Source organism: Panicum virgatum, chromosome 2K (assembly GCF_016808335.1).
Source record: "Panicum virgatum strain AP13 chromosome 2K, P.virgatum_v5, whole genome shotgun sequence".
NCBI lineage: Eukaryota > Viridiplantae > Streptophyta > Magnoliopsida > Poales > Poaceae > Panicum > Panicum virgatum.
The window spans coordinates 57,425,394-57,444,464 of record NC_053137.1 but is presented as its reverse complement, the minus strand read 5'-3'; the positions used below and the strand labels follow the sequence as shown (position 1 = coordinate 57,444,464).

The 19,071-nt window shown below is 52.5% G+C and overlaps 2 protein-coding genes across 2 annotated transcripts; one reads left to right on the top strand and one right to left on the bottom strand.

Annotated features, from left to right (window-relative positions):
• The first annotated feature begins 405 nt into the window (after positions 1 to 405).
• Positions 406 to 6,074, top strand: LOC120688889 (squamosa promoter-binding-like protein 13). The gene is made up of 2 exons (XM_039971245.1): positions 406 to 949; positions 5,396 to 6,074. Exons 1-2 carry the CDS (start codon positions 549 to 551, stop codon positions 5,631 to 5,633), a joined length of 639 nt encoding a protein of 212 aa, XP_039827179.1. The 5' UTR covers positions 406 to 548; the 3' UTR covers positions 5,634 to 6,074.
• A 3,176-nt stretch (positions 6,075 to 9,250) lies between these two features.
• On the bottom strand, positions 9,251 to 11,081 carry LOC120688880 (anthocyanidin 3-O-glucosyltransferase 2-like). The gene has a single exon (XM_039971237.1). The coding sequence runs from the start codon at positions 11,009 to 11,011 to the stop codon at positions 9,539 to 9,541; it is 1,473 nt and encodes a 490-aa protein (XP_039827171.1). The 5' UTR covers positions 11,012 to 11,081; the 3' UTR covers positions 9,251 to 9,538.
• Positions 11,082 to 19,071: the final 7,990 nt, after the last annotated feature.

Genomic DNA, 19,071 nt, shown 5'->3' with positions numbered 1-19,071 from the left:
TACCGAAATTGACGAAGTTATTTCTTGAAATGGTAATGAACTACTACTTTGAGTGAACCGGACGAACATGTTTTTTTAAAAAAACATAACCGGCTTGCAACATGTCAAAAATTATTTTCAGTTGAAGGGGTTCTAGGCTTCTACCAGCTTCAATCTGTGTGTCCCTACATCCACCGTACCATTATCGCAGGTCCACCTGACCTTTGCCTCTCTGACAGCAACTAGTAGAGCATACGTACATTTGACTTGCGCATAGTAGGCACGAAAACACACACAGGGCATGTACATGTACATGTGCAAGTGTATGCATACACGTACGGACACGAAGCAGCTGTGGTGCGGGGCCCACATGGGCGCCCTGCCTCCACACACACACGGCACCCGCCTTTATATCCCTCTCTACCTTTTTCCCCCCCAGCCGCTTCCCTACTTCGTCTTCCGGACTTACTTCCAGGTTTCCACTCATGAGCGCTTAGCAAATTAACCAGCCATCGCAGCTCCAGAGTTCCAGCTCCCGGGCCGCTCCTCCCTCGCTCGCCGGAGCCTCCATGGACCGCAGGGACAAGTCCCGTAGGGGCTCGTCGAGCTCGGCGGTGGCGGCGGCGTCCATGGCCGCGCTCGCCGCCGCCGCGGCGGCTGGCGAGGGCTCGAGCTCCGGCTCCGGCTCGGCCGACGGGGCGCTTCCGCCGCACGCGGAAGAGGAGGAGGACCAGAAGCCCCCCAAGCTTGCGGCCGTGGGAGGCGCCTCTAGCTCCTCCCCGTCCCCGGTGCCGGCGAGGAGGGGCGCGGCGGCGGGCGGCGGGCCGAGGTGCCAGGCGGAGCGGTGCAACGCCGACCTGAACGAGGCGGCGCAGTACAACCGGAGGCACAAGGTGTGCCAGACGCACTCCAAGTCCCCCGTCGTGCTCGTCGCCGGCCTCCGCCAGCGATTCTGCCAGCAATGCAGCCGGTAAGCCCCGCTCCCCGCCCAAACCATCTGCCCACATGGCGCGCGCCACACCACGCGGATGGCAATCCGCGCTCGACCTGCTCGACAACACCGGGCGCTTCCAGTCCGTACTACTGCTACATGAAACGAGTTAGTTTGCTTAATTCGTTGAGAAAAACGAAAAGAAAATCAGCTTGCTTAAAATTAAGAAGAAGAAGAAGAAAACCACCTCCTGAGGTGCATGATGAGCTTGGTAGCCCTTATGTCCTCGTCGTCCTAATGACCTGGTCTCAGCCAAGATCTTGCGGTCGTTTCGTTTCTGTCATGCAAGCTCTTGCTCTGACCATGCCCTCCTGATCTGTTTGGTTCTTGGCTTTCCACCAACTGCAAAAATAGCACTATATCTAACAGGAGGATTTGGATATAGGGGGTTCCTCTTTTGGTGACTGCAGCAAACAATGGTCTAACTAGTGGTCTGTCTGATCGTGTGAGCCAAACTGATAATATGGTATGTACTACGCCACACTCCCTGATGCACTCGAAAAAGGGATCAGTGGAAGTTACTGTTCTAGGACGCTCTGCATGTGGAGTAACTAGTGAGTGGTTGCAGTAGTATCTCTCTTTTTTTTGAGAGAATATATGGAGTAAGTGGTGATGGTAGGCCCATCTATGCATTTCATTTCCCCCAGCAGTTTAGTAATTTTACAAAAGAGGAAGCAGGGTAAGGTTCTCATGCTTTCACCTCAAGCTGATTCTTGCTTTGCTGGTGCACCAAGGCATCGCCACTCGCATTCCGTTCGTCCACATGAGGGCGAGAGCGAGCGTACATGGTGGTGGACATCATTGTCCTTTCCCCCTTGCTTGCTCTGAAAGGCTAGTGGGTTGTGCTCTCCGTTGGGTTGGGCCCCAAGGCGGCGTTAGCTTTTCGTCGGTGGGGTGTGAGACTGTGAGAGCTGAGCTTGACCGGCCAAGGAGGAGGAGGAGTTGCCGGCCGGGCAGGGTTTAGGTCCGGACCCAGCCGCCCTGGCTTCTCCCGGCCAGGCAGATTTGGCCTTCCCAATTCAGGTGCGAGGCCTGCACGTCTTTGCCAAATCTGATGAGCTCGCTCCCTGATCAGTGGCATGTTGTGCGCTGATGATGTGGAACATACATAGCTAGTTGTTGTCTTAGATGAGTCAAGTTTTTTGTTGCGAGGATTAGACGAGTCAAGTTGTGGTCAACAGATCGTTCTGGTCTCTGTCCCTGATGCTTTCTTTACATATGCTCGTTGGGCCATCTTGCTGCTCCATGTTTCAGAGCATAAACTGCAAGTGGCAAGCACTTGCAGCATATGGATGTGTCATGGTGGACTGGATTTTCCATATGAGATTAAGTCACTTCACTGTTGATCTTGTTCTAGCTCACCACACCAGCATCCTGTGAGACTTTTCCAAGTCTCTCATGCATGTGCATCACATGGGCAGGGCATCTGCAAACTCGGTGGTAGCTGTTGTAGCCTGATGTTAATATCTGCAGGAGACTAGTTCTTGTTGCAATAAGGTCCCTGGTTCTGGCTGTGGTACTGTTCATGCTGTCCTAGCGCTGTTGAGGCGTTTACACTACAATAATTGTTTCATACTAGCTCACTAGTCATGAGGGGTTTTAAGTGTAACAAATAAAACATTTGTGTGGTCCTTTGATTTAGAGCTAGTGTACGTCCTGGACAGGGTCCATGTTCACGTTCTTTCAGTATCTCCTTGATGCTCCTAATGAACCTAATTAATTCATATTCTTGCTAAAAATTAACTCTGCAAGTGCTAATCCCGTCTTGAGGTTCTCATCGATCAAAAGTACATTTTATTCTACCTATTATAAAGCATCAAACTAAGAGGAAAAAAATAGAGTAAAATGCACTGGGGGTCCTTAAACTAGTCGACATGTTCTGTTTAGGTCCATGAACTTCGAAAATGCATTTTTAGGTCCACGATCTATTCAAGTGTGTCACTTGAGGTCCAAAACACATCTGACCAGCGTTGATTGCTTACGTGGACCGCCACGTCGGATCCAACGTGGCCACGAGTCGCCACGCGTGCCTCACCGCCCTGCTGAGCTGCTCGCTGTTGCGCCGGCGTCCTGCCCAGCTCCCCCTCCGGCGAACCCCAGCTCCCCCCTCCTCTCCTCTCTCCCCACGCGACGTGCGGCGCGCGCCGGTCCGGTGCCGGCCCCGCCTGGGCGCCGCCTGGTTTCGCGCGTGCCTCCCCTGCTCCTTGCGCACGCCGCTCCCCTGCTACAGGCCCGCGCCGCCTCGCGCCGCTCTCGCTCCTCCACGCCGCGCCCCGGCCACCACTCCCAGGCCTCCTCCTCGCGCGCCTCCTGGCTCGCGCCGCTAGGCGGCCAGGCCCTGCTCCGTGCGCCTCCCACGCGCACGCCGTGCGCTGCTCTCCTGTGCGCGCCGCCACGAGCTCCTTACCCGACGCCGGCCACCATCGATTCGTCCTCTCCGGTGAGCCATTCATCGATTCCTCGCACCCACGGCTCCTCCTCCCTCCCCTCTACCTATTTGAGCCCTCACCCGGCCCTTGGCCTCGTCGTGCAGAGCTTCCGGCGTTGAAGCGCCGCCCGCCGCCGCCTCGCCGCCGCTACCCGTCCTGCGCCCGGCCGGGGAGGCTCGCCGCACCCCCACACGGGGCCATGCACGCGCCATCCCTGCCCCCGCTCGCCTCTCTTGCCGCCTCGCCGCTCACTGGCGGCAGGTCAAGGCGCCAGCAGTGGCGCACGGCCCCGCAGGCGGCGTGGTGAGGGCGGCAGCACCTCCAGATGGGGCGGACAGGGCTCCTAGCTCCCAGGGACGACGGCGGCAGGTCCTGCTCCTCCCCCTTCTATTGCAGGGGCGCGGCGGCCGGGGTCCTCAAATTCTCGATCGTGGCATTGACGGCGGTGTGAAGACGGCGTGCAGGCTGGACGGCGGCCGTGCGCAGGCGAGTCGGGGGTGGCAGCGCGGGCGAGCCCGCGGCCGAGCAGTTTGCGACCGCGCGGGCAGCCACGAGGGCGCGCACAGGGGCACCAGGAGCGGCGGCAGCGGCCCAGTGGCGTGCGCGCAGGGCCCGCGTAGGCAAGGCAGGGGCGACGCAAGCTGCCCCGGCCGGGCAGGTGAGGAACGGCAGCCTGACGGTGGTTGCGCCGGCGGGCAAGACGTGCGGCCGGGCGGCCAGCGGCGGCCGGCTAGCGCCCCTGCGTGCCGCCAGGGGCACGCACGGCACGGGGTGGCCTCGCGCGTGGCGTGCAGGCGCCGGCGACACTGCAGGCTCCGCCCTGAGCCGGCGGCGCTGCAGGCAAGGTGGAGCTGGCGGCTGCTGCAGAGAAGGAGGCGCAGGGGGTGGAGGCACGTGTGGCGACTTGTGGACACGTTGGATCCGACGTGGCAGTCCACGTAGGCAGTCAACGCTGGTTAGAGGTGTTTTGGATCTCAAGTGACACTTGAATAGATCGTGGACCTAAAAATGCATTTTCGAAGTTCATGGACCTAAACAGAACAGGTCGACTAGTTTAAGGATCCACAGCGTATTTTACTAAAAAAAATATCTAGATGTGCGTATTGCAGATATAAATATGTTTAGGTAGCATGGTCCTGCATCATTCTGCTATAGCTTATAACCTTTTTCATGTCGGAAACGGTAGCGGGAAGCAGACAAGACAACACTAGCTCTGATGTTTTTCAGGTGCTCTTTTCCAAATTAACGTCCTGAGTGCTGCTTAAAACAAATTCACTGCTGAAACTTGGAAGATTCAACGTTTCTTTTCGACCTTTGTTGGGATCGGTCGATAGGACTGATACGGCCTCGACGCTTGCTTTTGTTGTCGCCGCTTTTGCGCGCTCGCGCATGTCCGACCGCACGCACGGCACCAGATTCCGAGCGTCGTCAGTGAATTGAAGCCCTGGAATGGATGCCATGGCCGGCAGGGCTGATAGCTTTCGGCGATTCGTTTTGAATGCTCGCCGGTGCACTTCGTACCCTCTCCGTACGCAGTCCCCTCGTGGTCGCGTCGCCGTGTCACTCCGATGAGATTTGACGGCAGTATACGCGCGCGTAAAAGCTGTACACTGGTTCAGATAAATGGCCATGGTTTACTTTCATGGCGTTGCCAAAGGATGTGGGGGCGGTTCCGGCAGCACTCCCGAGGTCGTGGGTTCGATCTCCGGAAGGGGCGAATTTTCGCCTCCGGTTAAAAAAACCCCCTCGCCTGCCTCATGTCCAAAGCACTGTGGAGCCCGGCCTAACTCACAAAGCGACGGCTCTCCGTGTACGGGTGGGGCATGAGTTCGGAGTTTTTTTGACCTGCTGTGAGAAGGTCATTCTTCCTCTCAAACAATGCCGTGGGGGCGGTCTTACCCCGCAGGTCAAGTTTTTTTTTTTCATGGCGTTGCATCCATCTGCTGGTAATTAGTAACATTGGTGCTCTCGATCTTCGTTTACCTTTTCTTTGCAGGTTCCACGAGCTGTCGGAGTTCGACGAGAACAAGCGCAGCTGCCGCCTGCGCCTGGCGGGGCACAACGAGCGCCGCCGGAAGAGCGCGGCGGACACGCACGGGCACGGCGGCGGCGGCGGCGGCAGCAGCAACGGTGGCGGCGGCGGCGGCGGCGCTGGCGACGGGTGCCGCCACGCCGACCAGGACGGCCGGGGCCACCAGGGGAACCCGCCGCCGAACCACTTCCAGATCAGATAAACCTATCTACTAAGCATGCTCTCTCTCTTCTGTCATGCAGCTAGCTAGCAGCACATGTATGTGTCAATTGTGCGTGCGTGCGTCTACCCTGCTACCCCCCAGTGTCGTGTATTGCATTGCTCTACGTGCTAACTTATTGGCGGCTCACATCGCCTCCTGTAATAACGTGACGTGCACCGGCCGGAGGTGTATGTGCCACAAAACCTAGTTGATGATGCTGATTGTTGTAACCTAACCTGCTGGCAATTTAAGCAGGAACTGCTAGAGTAATTGCTGTGTGTGTGTGAGTATGCATGGATTACCGGATGTGTAATCCAGTGGCCTGTGCTAAATCAAACTGTAGTCTGTGCAGGCCGTGTATTGATGTTGTGTCCTAGCTCTGATAATTGTGGTAACATTATGTGCTATTTATTCCAGTGGTGTCTTATTGGTTGGCTCTCACATCGTACTGTCTTTGTTACATGTTGATCGGATGGGTACCCAACAGTACCCCAAACACTCTATTCGCTGCATTAGTCAATAGTATTTTTCTCTTACACTAAACCAGAGTATTTTTCTCCCATATCGAAATTTTTTTCTTTTGCCTGTGCATGTCTATCAGTGTAGTTGCTGTCCAGATGTCAGATACATTCCACTGTGTTTATGTTGATGTGATGAATGAAAGAGCAGAAGGAAAATAGACTGCAAGTGGCCGAGTGATCTGAAAGTAACTTCACGGCCGGCTTTTGAAAGATGCATAACTATTGCCACTTGTAGACTGTAATATAAACTTGTTATTACCCCAAGTTTTTTACTGTCCATATCAAGTCCCGGAGGAGTCGATCTCCAAACGTCCATCATGGCATCTTATCTTTGGATCAGAAAGGGACGCCATACTCCTCAATCAATTGTGACCAGAATACTATGAAGTACTAGATCGCAATGGTACTCACTAACGCGTACAATTTTTGTAGGCTGTTCGGCTTGTCTTGTCTTGGCTTGTCTCGACTTGTTTCGGTTTATTTCCTCTCATAGAATACTATTCATTCTACCAGTCCTACACTATTTATGCGGTCGCCGAACAAACTCTTGCTTCACCACCATCTTCTTTCAAAGATGCATCAGTACACAATTATTAGAGTACTTGTAACTAACATAGCTCGTCAGTTTGCTCTTGGTCGGTTGTTGTAACTAAGTTTATCACATTAACGGAATTTTCGACAGTGGATCAACCAACTTTGTAGGTGAAGTACAAATTCTACCTTTTTATTTTAAGTTTTGCTGTTTTTCAACAGTAAACATTTTTTTTTCGTATAACCTAGTGGTATAGGACAGAGTCTAAATTATCACGACACTTTTGAGGTACCAGATATTGATCTAGGGCCAGGTTTAAAAAACGTCTCCTAGCGAACAATTCAAGCCACTCCTACTTTTTAGCTCTCTGCCTGGGGAATGTATGTTTGAATAAGAAAGAACGGAACATGCCACGCTGGAGCATCGAGAATTTTTTTTTTTGGACTATCACACAGCGTAAACTAGCGGCTCCCAATGCGTTGTTTGAGGCAAAAGTGAAGCCCACCCGCTAATTTGGATGGTCCGACTTGGGCCCAAATACGGCCCATGTCGTCCGTTGTGCAGTTCCAGTTCAATACCTACGTCCCGCCAACGCGACGGCTCGCGGTTGTACCGTGCGTTCGAATCCGAGCCGGCGGCCCTTCGATCTTGCCCCTCGACCGGCAATGGAACAAGCGCCGCCCTACTCCCACGATACAGCCGCCACCGTGCCTGCCATGACGGTGCCATCCGGCATCCGCGGCCCTGCGCAGGCCGCGCCGCCGCAGCGAGGCACGTCGTAGTTCGTACGTCCTTTGCGCCCACGGCCGGCGCAGCCAGTAAGATCGCGCCGCCCGGTGCCGCCGACGGCGAAGCGTCCGGCGTCCAGCGGCCATGTCGTTTCCTCGCGCGCTCTTCCTCGACGCCTCGCGTTCTCCGACCCGCCGGTCGTCACGGTCGGAGTTCGTCCAGATGGTCGGTTGCGGGCCACGCCCACCGGCGCGACGCCCCCACGCTCAACGGCGCCGCGGAGGACGGCAATCTCGGTGCGGTTTATGACGGCAATCTAGCGCATCCTGCACCACTCTCTGCGTGGCAACAATGCCGCATGCGACGCCGGCCCCACCCTCCTCCACGGCGTTCCTGCACGCGGCCTTCATCTCCGCGGCCTTCTCCCTCGCCTTCTTCCCCTCCTCCGACCCGCCCATCAAGCTGCGCACCGCGCGCTCCAGCTCCGCCGCCTCAACAAAGCTGAGCTGCCATCCCTCCGCGTGGCGTGCCGACCGCCCGAAGCTCAACGGCGACGCCCATGCACGCCACGAGTTCGAACGCGTTGAGCGGCCACGGCGCCATGGGCACGCCGTGCCACAGGCTCTCCAGGATCGAGTTCCAGCCGCAGTGGATCACGAAGCCCGAAGCCTCTCACGGCGGCGTGGGCGGGGAGCAGATCACCGAGGTCCGCGTTCGTCGGGTACAGCGAGCTGCCGGCCGGCGGGCCGCGCAGCACCCACAGGAAGCTCTGCCCGCTGCGCGCCTGCACCGCGCTCATCCATCCCCTGTTCCCGAAGCAAAGGAACACGGTGAGCGACATGGCGCCCTGCTGCCGCTGCTTAATTAGCATCCAACGTGTGGTGGCCGGTGACGAACACCACCGTCGGTGTCCCCATCGGTGGGGATTGGTTGGTTTTAGTTTCCCACGGTCGCCGACAATTCCAGGATAAATTTCTCTCACACAAAACCAGCACCAGCACCAGCCAGCCAACAGTATTTTTCTTTCACAAAAAATCAGCACCAGCCAGCCGAACACAGCCTTAATGTTCTGGGTTATCGACAATGTGCCGCGGTGCATACGCTCGTCGTCAAGAATGGGTGCGTTTTTTGAGTTCCCAAATAATCCAAGGACTGAGCATCTTTCTTGGAATTGCTTAGGATCTATTTGGATGGATTAAAAATAAATTTAATCAGGACTAATATTCTATAGTTTAAATTTAAGAGGTTAAAATTAGCCATATCTTATTTGGATACCTGGCTAAACTTTTAGCTGCAGTATGAGAAAAATTGTTTATATCCATGTGCCAAGCACGTGCTGCGGGAGGATAACTTTAGGGAATTTTGGTTTTTGGTTTGGAAGACTAATGACAAAATTTTAGTTGAGGTTGGCCCATTTTTAATTCAGATTTAGCCCCCTGTTTGGATCATCTAGAGCTAATTGTATTCAAACAGATCCTGAGTGAAGTTGAGTAACAACTAACAACAATACGCCCATGAAACTGTCTTATTACAAGGTGCTTGAGAGAATAAAGATATGCCCTCCTAAGAAAGTCTTTTAACAAAAAGTTAAACTTCACATGAAGCTATCAACATTTATAAAGTTTGATATATAAAACTTCCACAAAAAAATATCAAATTACGTGAATATTTTTTCATTTCAGAGTTCTTACACATTATTGGTGTTGTTGTTGTAGATGAAGTTAGAGCATCTCCAAGAATTCCCGATACACCTCTCTTAAGGCGAATTTCCCATGTGAAGAGCAAAAAACACTCTAACTGTTTTCAAAATGCATGCACAATATTTTGGCCAAATCAAAACAAACAGCCAACATAGGTTGATATAGGGAAAGCCTACATGCACCCAATCTCTCAAGTAACAATTCTCGCCGCGCACGGCGCACCAAAGATCAATCTTTCTTGTCTCCAACAATTACCCAACTGTTTGCAGAAAACCTCACAACAGAACATACACAACATTGTGACTCAACAGAACATTAATTATTCAAGCCAAATAGAGCTACGAAAGTTCTGCAAACGTAGGAGACGCAGACGCAGAGACAGGATACAGCAACAGCCACCACAGTAGCGAACCAGGGCCCGGTTTACAGGCTTGCAGCAGCAGAAGCCTCAGCCTCGCATCCGCCACGTTGTAACATCTCCCGGGCCAGTTTCTGCAGCGCGGCGTGCGACGACCCGCCCTCCGCCACGGCCTTCCGGCACGCGGCCTTCATCTCCGCGGCCTTCTCCCGCGCCCTCCGCCCCTCCTCCGACCCGTCGCCCATCAGGCTCCGCACCGCCCGCTCCAGCTCCGCGGCCTCCACGAAGTTGCCCCGCTTCCTGTTCACCTCCATGCCCACGGCGGCGCCCACCACGGACACGAGCTGGAACGCGCACATGTGCTGGTCCGCGTGCTGCGGCCACGGCGCCATCGGCACGCCGTGCCACAGGCTCTCGAGGATTGAGTTCCACCCGCAGTGGGTCACGAACCCGCCGACGGCGGCGTGGGCGATGATGGCCTTCTGCGGCGCCCACGTGGGCCACACGAGGCCCCTGTCCTTGGTCCTCTCCAGGAACCCTTCCGGGAGGAGCTCGTCGACGTTGGCGTCGGACGGGTACGGCGAGTGGCTGCCGGCCGGTACGGGGCCACGGAGCACCCACAGGAACCGGTGCCCGCTGCGCTCGAGCGCGGCAGCGATCGCGCTCACCTGCGGCGCGGGGAAGCTACCGCCCATGCTCCCGAAGCAGAGCAGCACGACGGACGCCGGCGGCTGCGCGTCGAGCCACGCCACGCACCGGTGCGGCTGCTCGCCGGGTGCCTTGACCGGCGCAGACACCGCGGGGCCGACCGCGTAGACGGTCGGAGCGCGGCGTCCGGGCACGCAGCGGCCGTCGGCGATGGCGGTGAGGACGGCCCCCTCCAGCACGGCCACCGTGTACACGATGATGCCGGCGGCCTCCATGAAGCGTCCGCCGTGGTACACCATCCACGCGTAGTCCGGGCCTTTCTTCATCAGCGGCGTCGGCAGGAGGGCGGCCGGCAGCGGCGGCAGCCCGGGCACATCCACCGCTCCTTCCATGTCCCCGAGATCCCCCGCCACCTCCTCGTCGAGGGCCGGCAGGCGCAGCATGAGCGAGAGAACGGCGGAGGAGCACGGCACGTACACGTACACGGGCATTGCGAGCTCGCGGATGGCGTCGAACAGGGTGGTGCAGAAGTAGTCGACGACGACGCCGGCGACCGGGGAGGCCAGGCCGGAGAGGGCGGCCTTGACGTGCGGCGCGTGGAGCTGGATGAAGCGCATGATGAAGTTCTCGACGCCGGGCGTGTCGGTGGGGAGCTCCACGGCGGGGAGGTGGTGGAAGCGGATGTCCAGGCCGGACCCGGACTCCCGGCGGATGAAGTCGGCGACGCTGGACATCAGGCTGTCGTCCATGGTCATCTGCATGAAGAGCACCGTGAGCGACATGGCGCCGCCGCTGGTGCTGACCAGCCGCTTGCCGGCCTCAAACAAGGACGGGAGGTGGCTGGGGACGCAGAGCGGGACGAGCACGATAGTAGGGGTTGCGGTTGCCATTGTCTGTCACTCGAGTTGTTGTTCGCCTCCGAGCACTGGATCGAGGACGAGGCTGTCTTTGCGACCCAAGCTTTCGCCGTGCTAAAGTTTTGCCCCTGCTGCATACTTATATAGTACTACCCCCCTCCGTGTCCATGAGTCTGAGTCATTCGTGACTAGACATTTTCTAACATAACAGGTTTCAGGTTTGCTTGGACACACTGGAGAGTGTACACATTCTTGCAAATTCGTATTGTCTTTTGCGCTCACACTAAAAGTCTTGTAACATACATGTTCACCCTCAGGATTTGGATGCCATGAGTGGAGCACTGGAGCTGCATTTCTTTTCTTTTTTTTAGCTGCGTATAACATACTACTATGCAGTCTTTCTCGTTGTTGGGGATTGGACCTTCGGGTCAACCCCTCACCCTCAGAAATGCTCCCTAACATGTTTGCAGGGCCACAACGAAATGGAGCCAAGCATACCCGAAGGTATCGGACGAACTCTAAGAAGCGCAAGCTCAGAAACCATGACCTTCGGTCCGAAGGATATAACCTTCTGAAGGCCGAAGGCAACGGGTGGCTGCACAGAGGCGCCAGCCCAAACACCAAGACCTTCGGACTGAAGGGTACCACTTCCGTCGTGCCGAAGGTGGCGACCGGCCACCCGGAAGAATAAACTCGAAGATCAAGACCTTCGGGAGAAGATCCCACGACCGGGGACGAGGATGACGGCTGGTCTATCGTTGATGAAACCTCCAGGGCCCAAACTCCCGGAGGTACCCGAAGGTTGTCGTGTCCTTCATCGGTTGAAGACATGTGAGCGAAACGTGAATATGTGAGAAGGTCGGATCTGTACACCTCCCGAATACGTGAGAATGTCGGATTTGTAAACCTCTCACCTTGTAATATTACCCCGGAACCGGCTAAGAGTGAGCTGTAAATGAGTTGGGAGGGGGCAATTTAGGAAAATCCGGCCGAGGGCTAGGGGTATAAATAGCCCCCTCTCTCCACAGTGTAAGAGGTTGAATTTTCTAATCACTATTGGAGAGTTCGACACATATTTTCATTGTCACCCTTCTTACTGTTCATGCTCCCTGTCTGGGCATCTACAAAGCAGAGATCCCAACAGCGGCGCCCACCGTTCCAGCACGTAAAACAACCCTCGATGGCCCCAGCAAAGAAGAAAGCCACCGCCGGCACCACAAGCACCTCCACTGAGTTTGGCCGCAACCTCGACGGTCCTCAACCGCAGCACGAAGGAGCCAACCCACAAATGGAAGACATCAACAACGAAGCTGCCCCTCATGGAGACCTGTTTGATAACACTGAAAACACCGAAGCTCATCAACTCACAGAAGCAGCACTCAAGCTCAAAGCCCTTGAAAAGAAGAAAAAGAACATCGAAGCACAGCTTGCCACCAAAAAGAGGGCAATGGACCAAGCAAACAAGCTAGCCGAGACCAGGCGCAGGCTAGCAGAGATGGAGGCAGAAGTTGAGAGCTTACAGAGGGCATACCAAGAAATGCCCGAAGGTTCCTCCCACCAAGAAAACCGCGTCATACTCCAGGCAGCCTTTGTTCATAATGAGAACCAAAGGCCACCGCCGGTCAACCTCCCATTTGACCCGACCTCGCCACTCTCAGTCGCTTTGCAGCGAACTTCATGGCCGCTCGGCTACAAGCCAATTCAGCTCCCCAAGTACAACGCTATAACAGATCCAACTCAGTTCCTCATGGCCTACGAAGCAACCATCACTTCGGCCGGAGGTGACGACTCCACCATGGCCAAGTCCTTCGTCATGGCCTGTGAAGGTTCTGTGGCTAACTGGTATTCGTACCTGCCTCCGCAATCAATCAACAACTGGTATCAGCTGAAAGGAAGGCTCCTACAGGACTTCCAGGGCTTCAGAAGGCTCACTACTAACACTGTCAAAGATTTCAAGTGCCCCCAGCATGACCGCGAACCTCTCTATGACTACTTCCGGAGGTTCGTCCAAAAGAAAGCTCAAATTCCAAACTTCCCTGAGAAAGATGAGATAGAAAAATGCATCGAGGGACTTCTGCCTGGTCAGCTTGCTTCCCACCTCATAAGAGAGCCTCCGAGGACTCTAGAGGAGCTTTATTCAGAAGCAGAAAAGTACGCGAAGTCGGACGCCGACCACCGCAGAAGGGTCGAGCAAAGAAGAATCATGCGTCAGGCTGAAAAATACAACCAGCAAACATGGCAGCAAGAGAAGCAGCCAGCTCACCAGCTCATCTTACCTCTGGAAACTTCGCACGAAGATGAGGATCAGATAACCTTCGATCCCTTCATGACACCACCAGAGCCGGAGCCCCAACGCTCAAATGACAAGCAACCTTCGTCAGGGGCACGAGGCAGAGGTCGCGGCAGAGGAAGGGGCCGAGGTCGTGGACCTTCGCGTGACCCCAAAAAACTCTTCTGTCACTTCCATGGATCTGACTCCGACCACAGAACAAACTAGTGCCCGGAGAAGAAGAAGACCCTTGACAGAATGGAGGCCGAGAAAAAGGCCAAGCTAGTTAGGCACACTACATGGCCACAGACCCAACAACCTCAACAAATACATTATACGCAGCCTTCGTTCGTTCCACCTCCACCATTTACACAAGCATACCGCCCACCCATGTTCAACTACAACTACAATCACAATTGGCAGCCACAGCCAAACCCTCAAACGCAAGCCATTCAAACCACAACCCAATCTCAACCCACTCAGGAGCAGCTACCACCACCCCCAGCTCACCCACCCAAACAAAAAAACCAAAACACAAACAGCCAACCCGCGGCACTACCATCCTTCGGCATGATCATGCCCATCTCCGGAGGTTCTACCCTGGACTTCGAAAACAAGAGGCAACGCAGGGACTACTTCAGGCAAGTCCATTGCATCGTCTCCGAAGGTCCAACCAAGAGAACCCAGTGGTCACACTCTCCGATCACCTTCTCCGAAGAAGATGTCAATCTCATCAGCTACCCACACACGGACGCTCTTGTCATCGAGGCAAACATTCAGGGCTGGAGGATTGGCAAGATACTAGTTGACACCGGCAGTTCTGCAGACATCATCTTCTCCGATACCTTCGATAAGATGGGTATTGACCGAGGCCTGCTTCAGCCTTCGGAAATCCCTTTAATGGGATTCGGAGGAAAGAGAGTGAATGCAATCGGCAAACTGTCACTCACCGTGTCCTTCGGAGATACGGCCAACGCAAGAACAGAGCACATCAGCTTCGACATGGTAGAAATGCCGTACCCATATCGCGCAATCTTAGGAAGAGAAACAATTAACAAGTTCGAAGCTATCGTCCATCAACTATACTTGTGCATGAAAATGCCAGCTCCCGCAGGGGTCATTACCGTTTGTGGGGATCAGCAACTTGCGCGGGACATTGAACGGGGATACACCCCAGGACAGAAAAATGTGCACAATCTTCGGACTGAATCCAAGCCAGTTACCGACGAAAAGCACCAAAGGGACAGCGAGAAGGCAACCTTCGAAGAAGACTGTGAAGTCAAGAAGGTCCCCCTCGATGTATGTTGGCGCTCCTTAAGTATCCATTTTATTATACAATTAGGAGTTGTTTTGGTAAATTCTTCGGGATGATTCATGTACTAACCCGCTACTTGGCACCCGAACTTGACCATTTTCGATTTTGTCCTGGATTTTGGAGCATGTTGTATTTTGACAGGAATTGGGACATTTTTGGAGATGTTTTGACGCATGGTTACAACTGGGCTAAGATGAGGAATAATAGGAAGAATCAACACACAAAAGATGGGACCGAAAGGGGCCAGAAAAGGCCCAGGCCAGCCGGCCTGGAGTCCTTGGGCCGGCCGGCCTAGCCCTTTTCGGAGCCCAATCGGTCTCGGTTTTCTTCGGCACGAAGTATGCGTCAACCCTAATCTATGTTTTACCAAAACCACCGACCATATCTGCCTATAAATACCCCGAAGCCGCCGTCAAAAAAGAGGATCGTAGGAGGACCGCAGAAAAGATCGCAGAGAAGAGCATCCAGAGATACATTCGAGTTAGACACAAGAGAAAGGCGACACCGGACGCCTCATCGTCCCTCGGCGCCGCTGCAAGTTGGAGGACAGCAAGGGATCCATCCCTTGCCGGAGATTTCGTCACCATGATCGACTACGCTTCGCTTAGCTTCATGGGGTAAAGTCCTCGTTTGTTCATGGGGTTGTAAGGAGATCTTGAGTTGTAATTGCCGAATCCTTTAGGAGATTGATCTATCACGATTCTTGTTGATGATGCTTTGATGCCTAATAGTTCGCGACTTGGCTTTGAGTTTGCTTTGCTCTTGCACGGTTTACTTAGATTACATCAACTATCGTGTTCTTGTTGATTCGTTACCGATTATCCTCGTGTAGTGACAGTATGCAGGAGGGAAAGGTTTTGATCTTGGAACACACCTTTGGTAGATTAGATCCGTTCTTCGTTGCTTGGCGATTACATCTCTAGTGATCCTAGACCCTATGGACAAATGCTCTTCATATCTTGTGCACACATCTATCTTTGCTCACTAGTCTAGATTAGATTAGATTGGTTAGATTAGATCTATTTCACACTCAAACACTCAATATAGATCTTTTACCAACATCATTAGTGCTTAGTTAAGCATAGTAATACACTTGTTCCATGGATTGATAAACCTTAGGGGAATACTCTAAGGGAAAAGCAATACACGATCCGTGCGCTTGCGGTACGTAAATTGGCGCTTTAAGAAGCGTCAACAAGCTTTTCTAGCGCCGTTGCCGGGGAACAAGCGATTTTGCTACGTTTAACTTTGTATTAATTTTGTTGGTTACTAACACCTAACCTTTTTCTCTAGAAAAATTTTTGTTTTTGTTTTTGTTTTGATTGTCTAGATGGGCCATCTCATTCAACACGTGGAGGAAGGAGAAAAATCACTAAGGGATTATGCAAGCCCGCGATCGGAGGACTTCGACATGCAAAAATCAGATTCGGTGTTGCGAGCCACCGAGTACGAGATCAAGCCTCAAATCATCAAGATGGCGGCGGCAAACCCCTTTAGAGGAGATGAGACGGACAACCCATATAGACATATCAAGTGGTTCACAATGCTATGCAACACGGTACAACAAGACGGAGTTCCGCTAGCTTGGTTTAGATGGAACCTTTTCCCATACTCACTTGCGGAAGAAGCGAGAAGATGGTTTGCACTTGCATCCTTCGAGGTAAAAGGAAATTGGGATGACTTGATGAAGAAATTTTGCGAGCGGTTCTTTCCGTTAAGCAAGGTTCAACATATTCGGAAACAAGTGATCAACTTCGTGCAAGGAGAAGAAGAAGGGATAGATCAAGCATGGGATAGATTCAATGGATTGATTGAACAAGGTCCGAAGCTCAGATTTTCCGGTGAAGTACTCCTGCATACCTTTTACTTTTCCCTAACCCCCGAGTGCATGCAGTTTGTCCAAATGTGTGCAGGAGGAGATCTCATGGAGAAAACACTCACGTAAGCTGCCCAACTCCTACAAAAAATCAGCAAGGGGGCGGCCATGCGAAGAGATTGGGAAAAATGATGTTCGGCAAGCTCCGAGGAATAATCTCAAGTGCGGGTGCTTGCTGGAATTTTCAGAAAAGAGGCATCGGAAGTGAGGGAAGAACAACCGAAGCATGGGAAAGTCATAGAGACAAACCACGATGAAGAAGCATCGATCCGGAGTGCAACGAAAGAAGACCCGGAAAAGAAAGGAAGAACCATGGGCACCGCTAAATCGCTAAAGGAATTCGAGCAAATGGATTGGATACCAATTGACTTCGGAAGATTGTTCGACAAAGCAAGACCGCATCCAAATCAGCGAGGAATGGCGAAGGTGATAGCTGAAGACTTCCCGCCGGATAATCACACGGGATACACATTTGGCAAGGAATCAGCCGGTGATATTATTCGGAAACTTTTTGAAGAAAAAGAGGAAAAGATTGACTTGGACGAAGTGCTGGAGATCAAAAGGACCCTAGGAGTGCACTCGGAATCATCACCCTACGCGCACATAGCCCAAGTATACACGATTGGAAGCGATCAAGGCGAAGGTAATCCATCACCCACACCTCGTGTTGATTTCATGATAGAAGGAATAGAATATTGCAATGTTCTATGTGACGTTGGCGCCCATGTTAGTGTGATGAGTTCCAAGTTTTATGTTGAGCTTTTTAACAAAACATCAAACCTAGATGCCACAATCATTAAATTGATCATGGGAGATGGTAGATTAATCAAACCGCTAGGAGTGCTTAGAAATCTAAATGTTGCTATAGCGGGTAAAAAAATCCCTACCAATTTTTTTGTGATTAATGCTAGTAATGATGAGCATGAAGGCATAATCCTTGGAAAACCATTTCTCAAATTAGTAAATGCTGTTCTAGATGTTGGAAAAGGGATTGTCACTTTTGATCTAGATGGAGAGAAGCGCTCATTCGAATTTCATTCAAAACCGTCTTTTGCTTCACCTCTACCTCTTGATAACGAAGAGGTAGAGAGCATTTGTTCCATCGATTCTTTCAGGGATCCTCTCCAACGCGCATTGGAGAACGAAGACGCTCAAGATAATCAAGACGAAGAACTAGTGGAAACGATGGAAGAGTTGAAGCCGCAACACGGGAATTTGGAGGAAGAAAAATTTGAAGACATTGGAGAGTTAGATCAAGAAGAGGATGGTGCGCCCGATGTGGAGATGAAGCCACTCCCCAAGGGGTTGAAATATGAATTTTTGGGAGATGACAAGACTTTTCCGGTGATTATTAGCGATGAATTGAGCCCGAAAGAGACGGAGAAGTTGCTGAATTTATTGAAGAAGCACAAAAAAGTGATCGGCTACTCGATTAACGACTTGAAAGGTATTAGCCCCGCTTTTTGCACACATCGTATACAGCTCGAGGAGCAATACAAGCCGGTCGTAGAGCATCAAAGAAGGTTGAGCCATGCGATGCGTGATGTGGTGAAGGAGGAGGTTATCAAATTGTTGAATGCCGGAATAATATACCCCGTGCCTCATAGTGAATGGGTAAGCCCCGTTCATTGCGTTCCAAAGAAAGGAGGACTCACGGTTGTGAAAAATGAGAAGGAGCAATTGATACCACAAAGAACCATCACGGGATGGAGGATGTGCATCGATTACAGAAAATTGAATAAGGCAACGAGGAAGGATCATTTTCCACTACCATTCATTGACGAGATGCTAGAAAGGTTGGCAAAGCATTCACACTTTTGTTACCTTGATGGATATTCGGGATTCTTCCAAATACCTATTCATCCGGATGATCAACATAAGACCACATTTACTTGCCCGTATGGAACCTTTGCGTATCGGAGGATGCCTTTTGGGTTGTGCAATGCGCCCGCTTCTTTTCAAAGGTGCATGATGGCTATATTTTCAGATTTCATAGAAGAGATTATGGAGGTATTCATGGATGATTTCTCGGTGCATGGTACTAGCTTTGATAATTGCTTGGCAAATTTGGAGAAAGTTCTTAAAAGATGTGGAGAGGTTGATCTTGTGCTTAATTGGGAGAAGTGTCATTTCATGGTGAAAGAAGGAATTGTTCTCGGTCATGTTATCTCCGAGAGAGGGATAGAGGTGGACAGAGCAAAGATAGAAACCGTTGAGAAGTTGCCACCACCTACGGACATCAAGTCTTTGAGGAGCTTCCTCGGTCATGCCGGATTCTATAGGAGGTTCATAAAGGATTTTTCAAAAATCACCAAGCCATTGACACAACTTCTCCAAAAAGATGTGGAATACATCTTCGATAGTGATTGTCTTCACGCATTTCGAACACTCAAGCAATCCCTCATAAGTGCTCCTATCATGCAGCCTCCGGATTGGAATCTACCTTTTGAAGTCATGTGTGATGCAAGCGACTACGCCGTAGGAGCCGTTCTTGGACAAAGGAAAGAGGGGAAGGTAAATGCTATCTACTACGCAAGCAAGACTCTCAATGAAGCCCAAGTTAATTATGCAACAACGGAGAAAGAATTGCTTGCCGTGGTATTCGCCTTCGAAAAATTCAGATCATACATAGT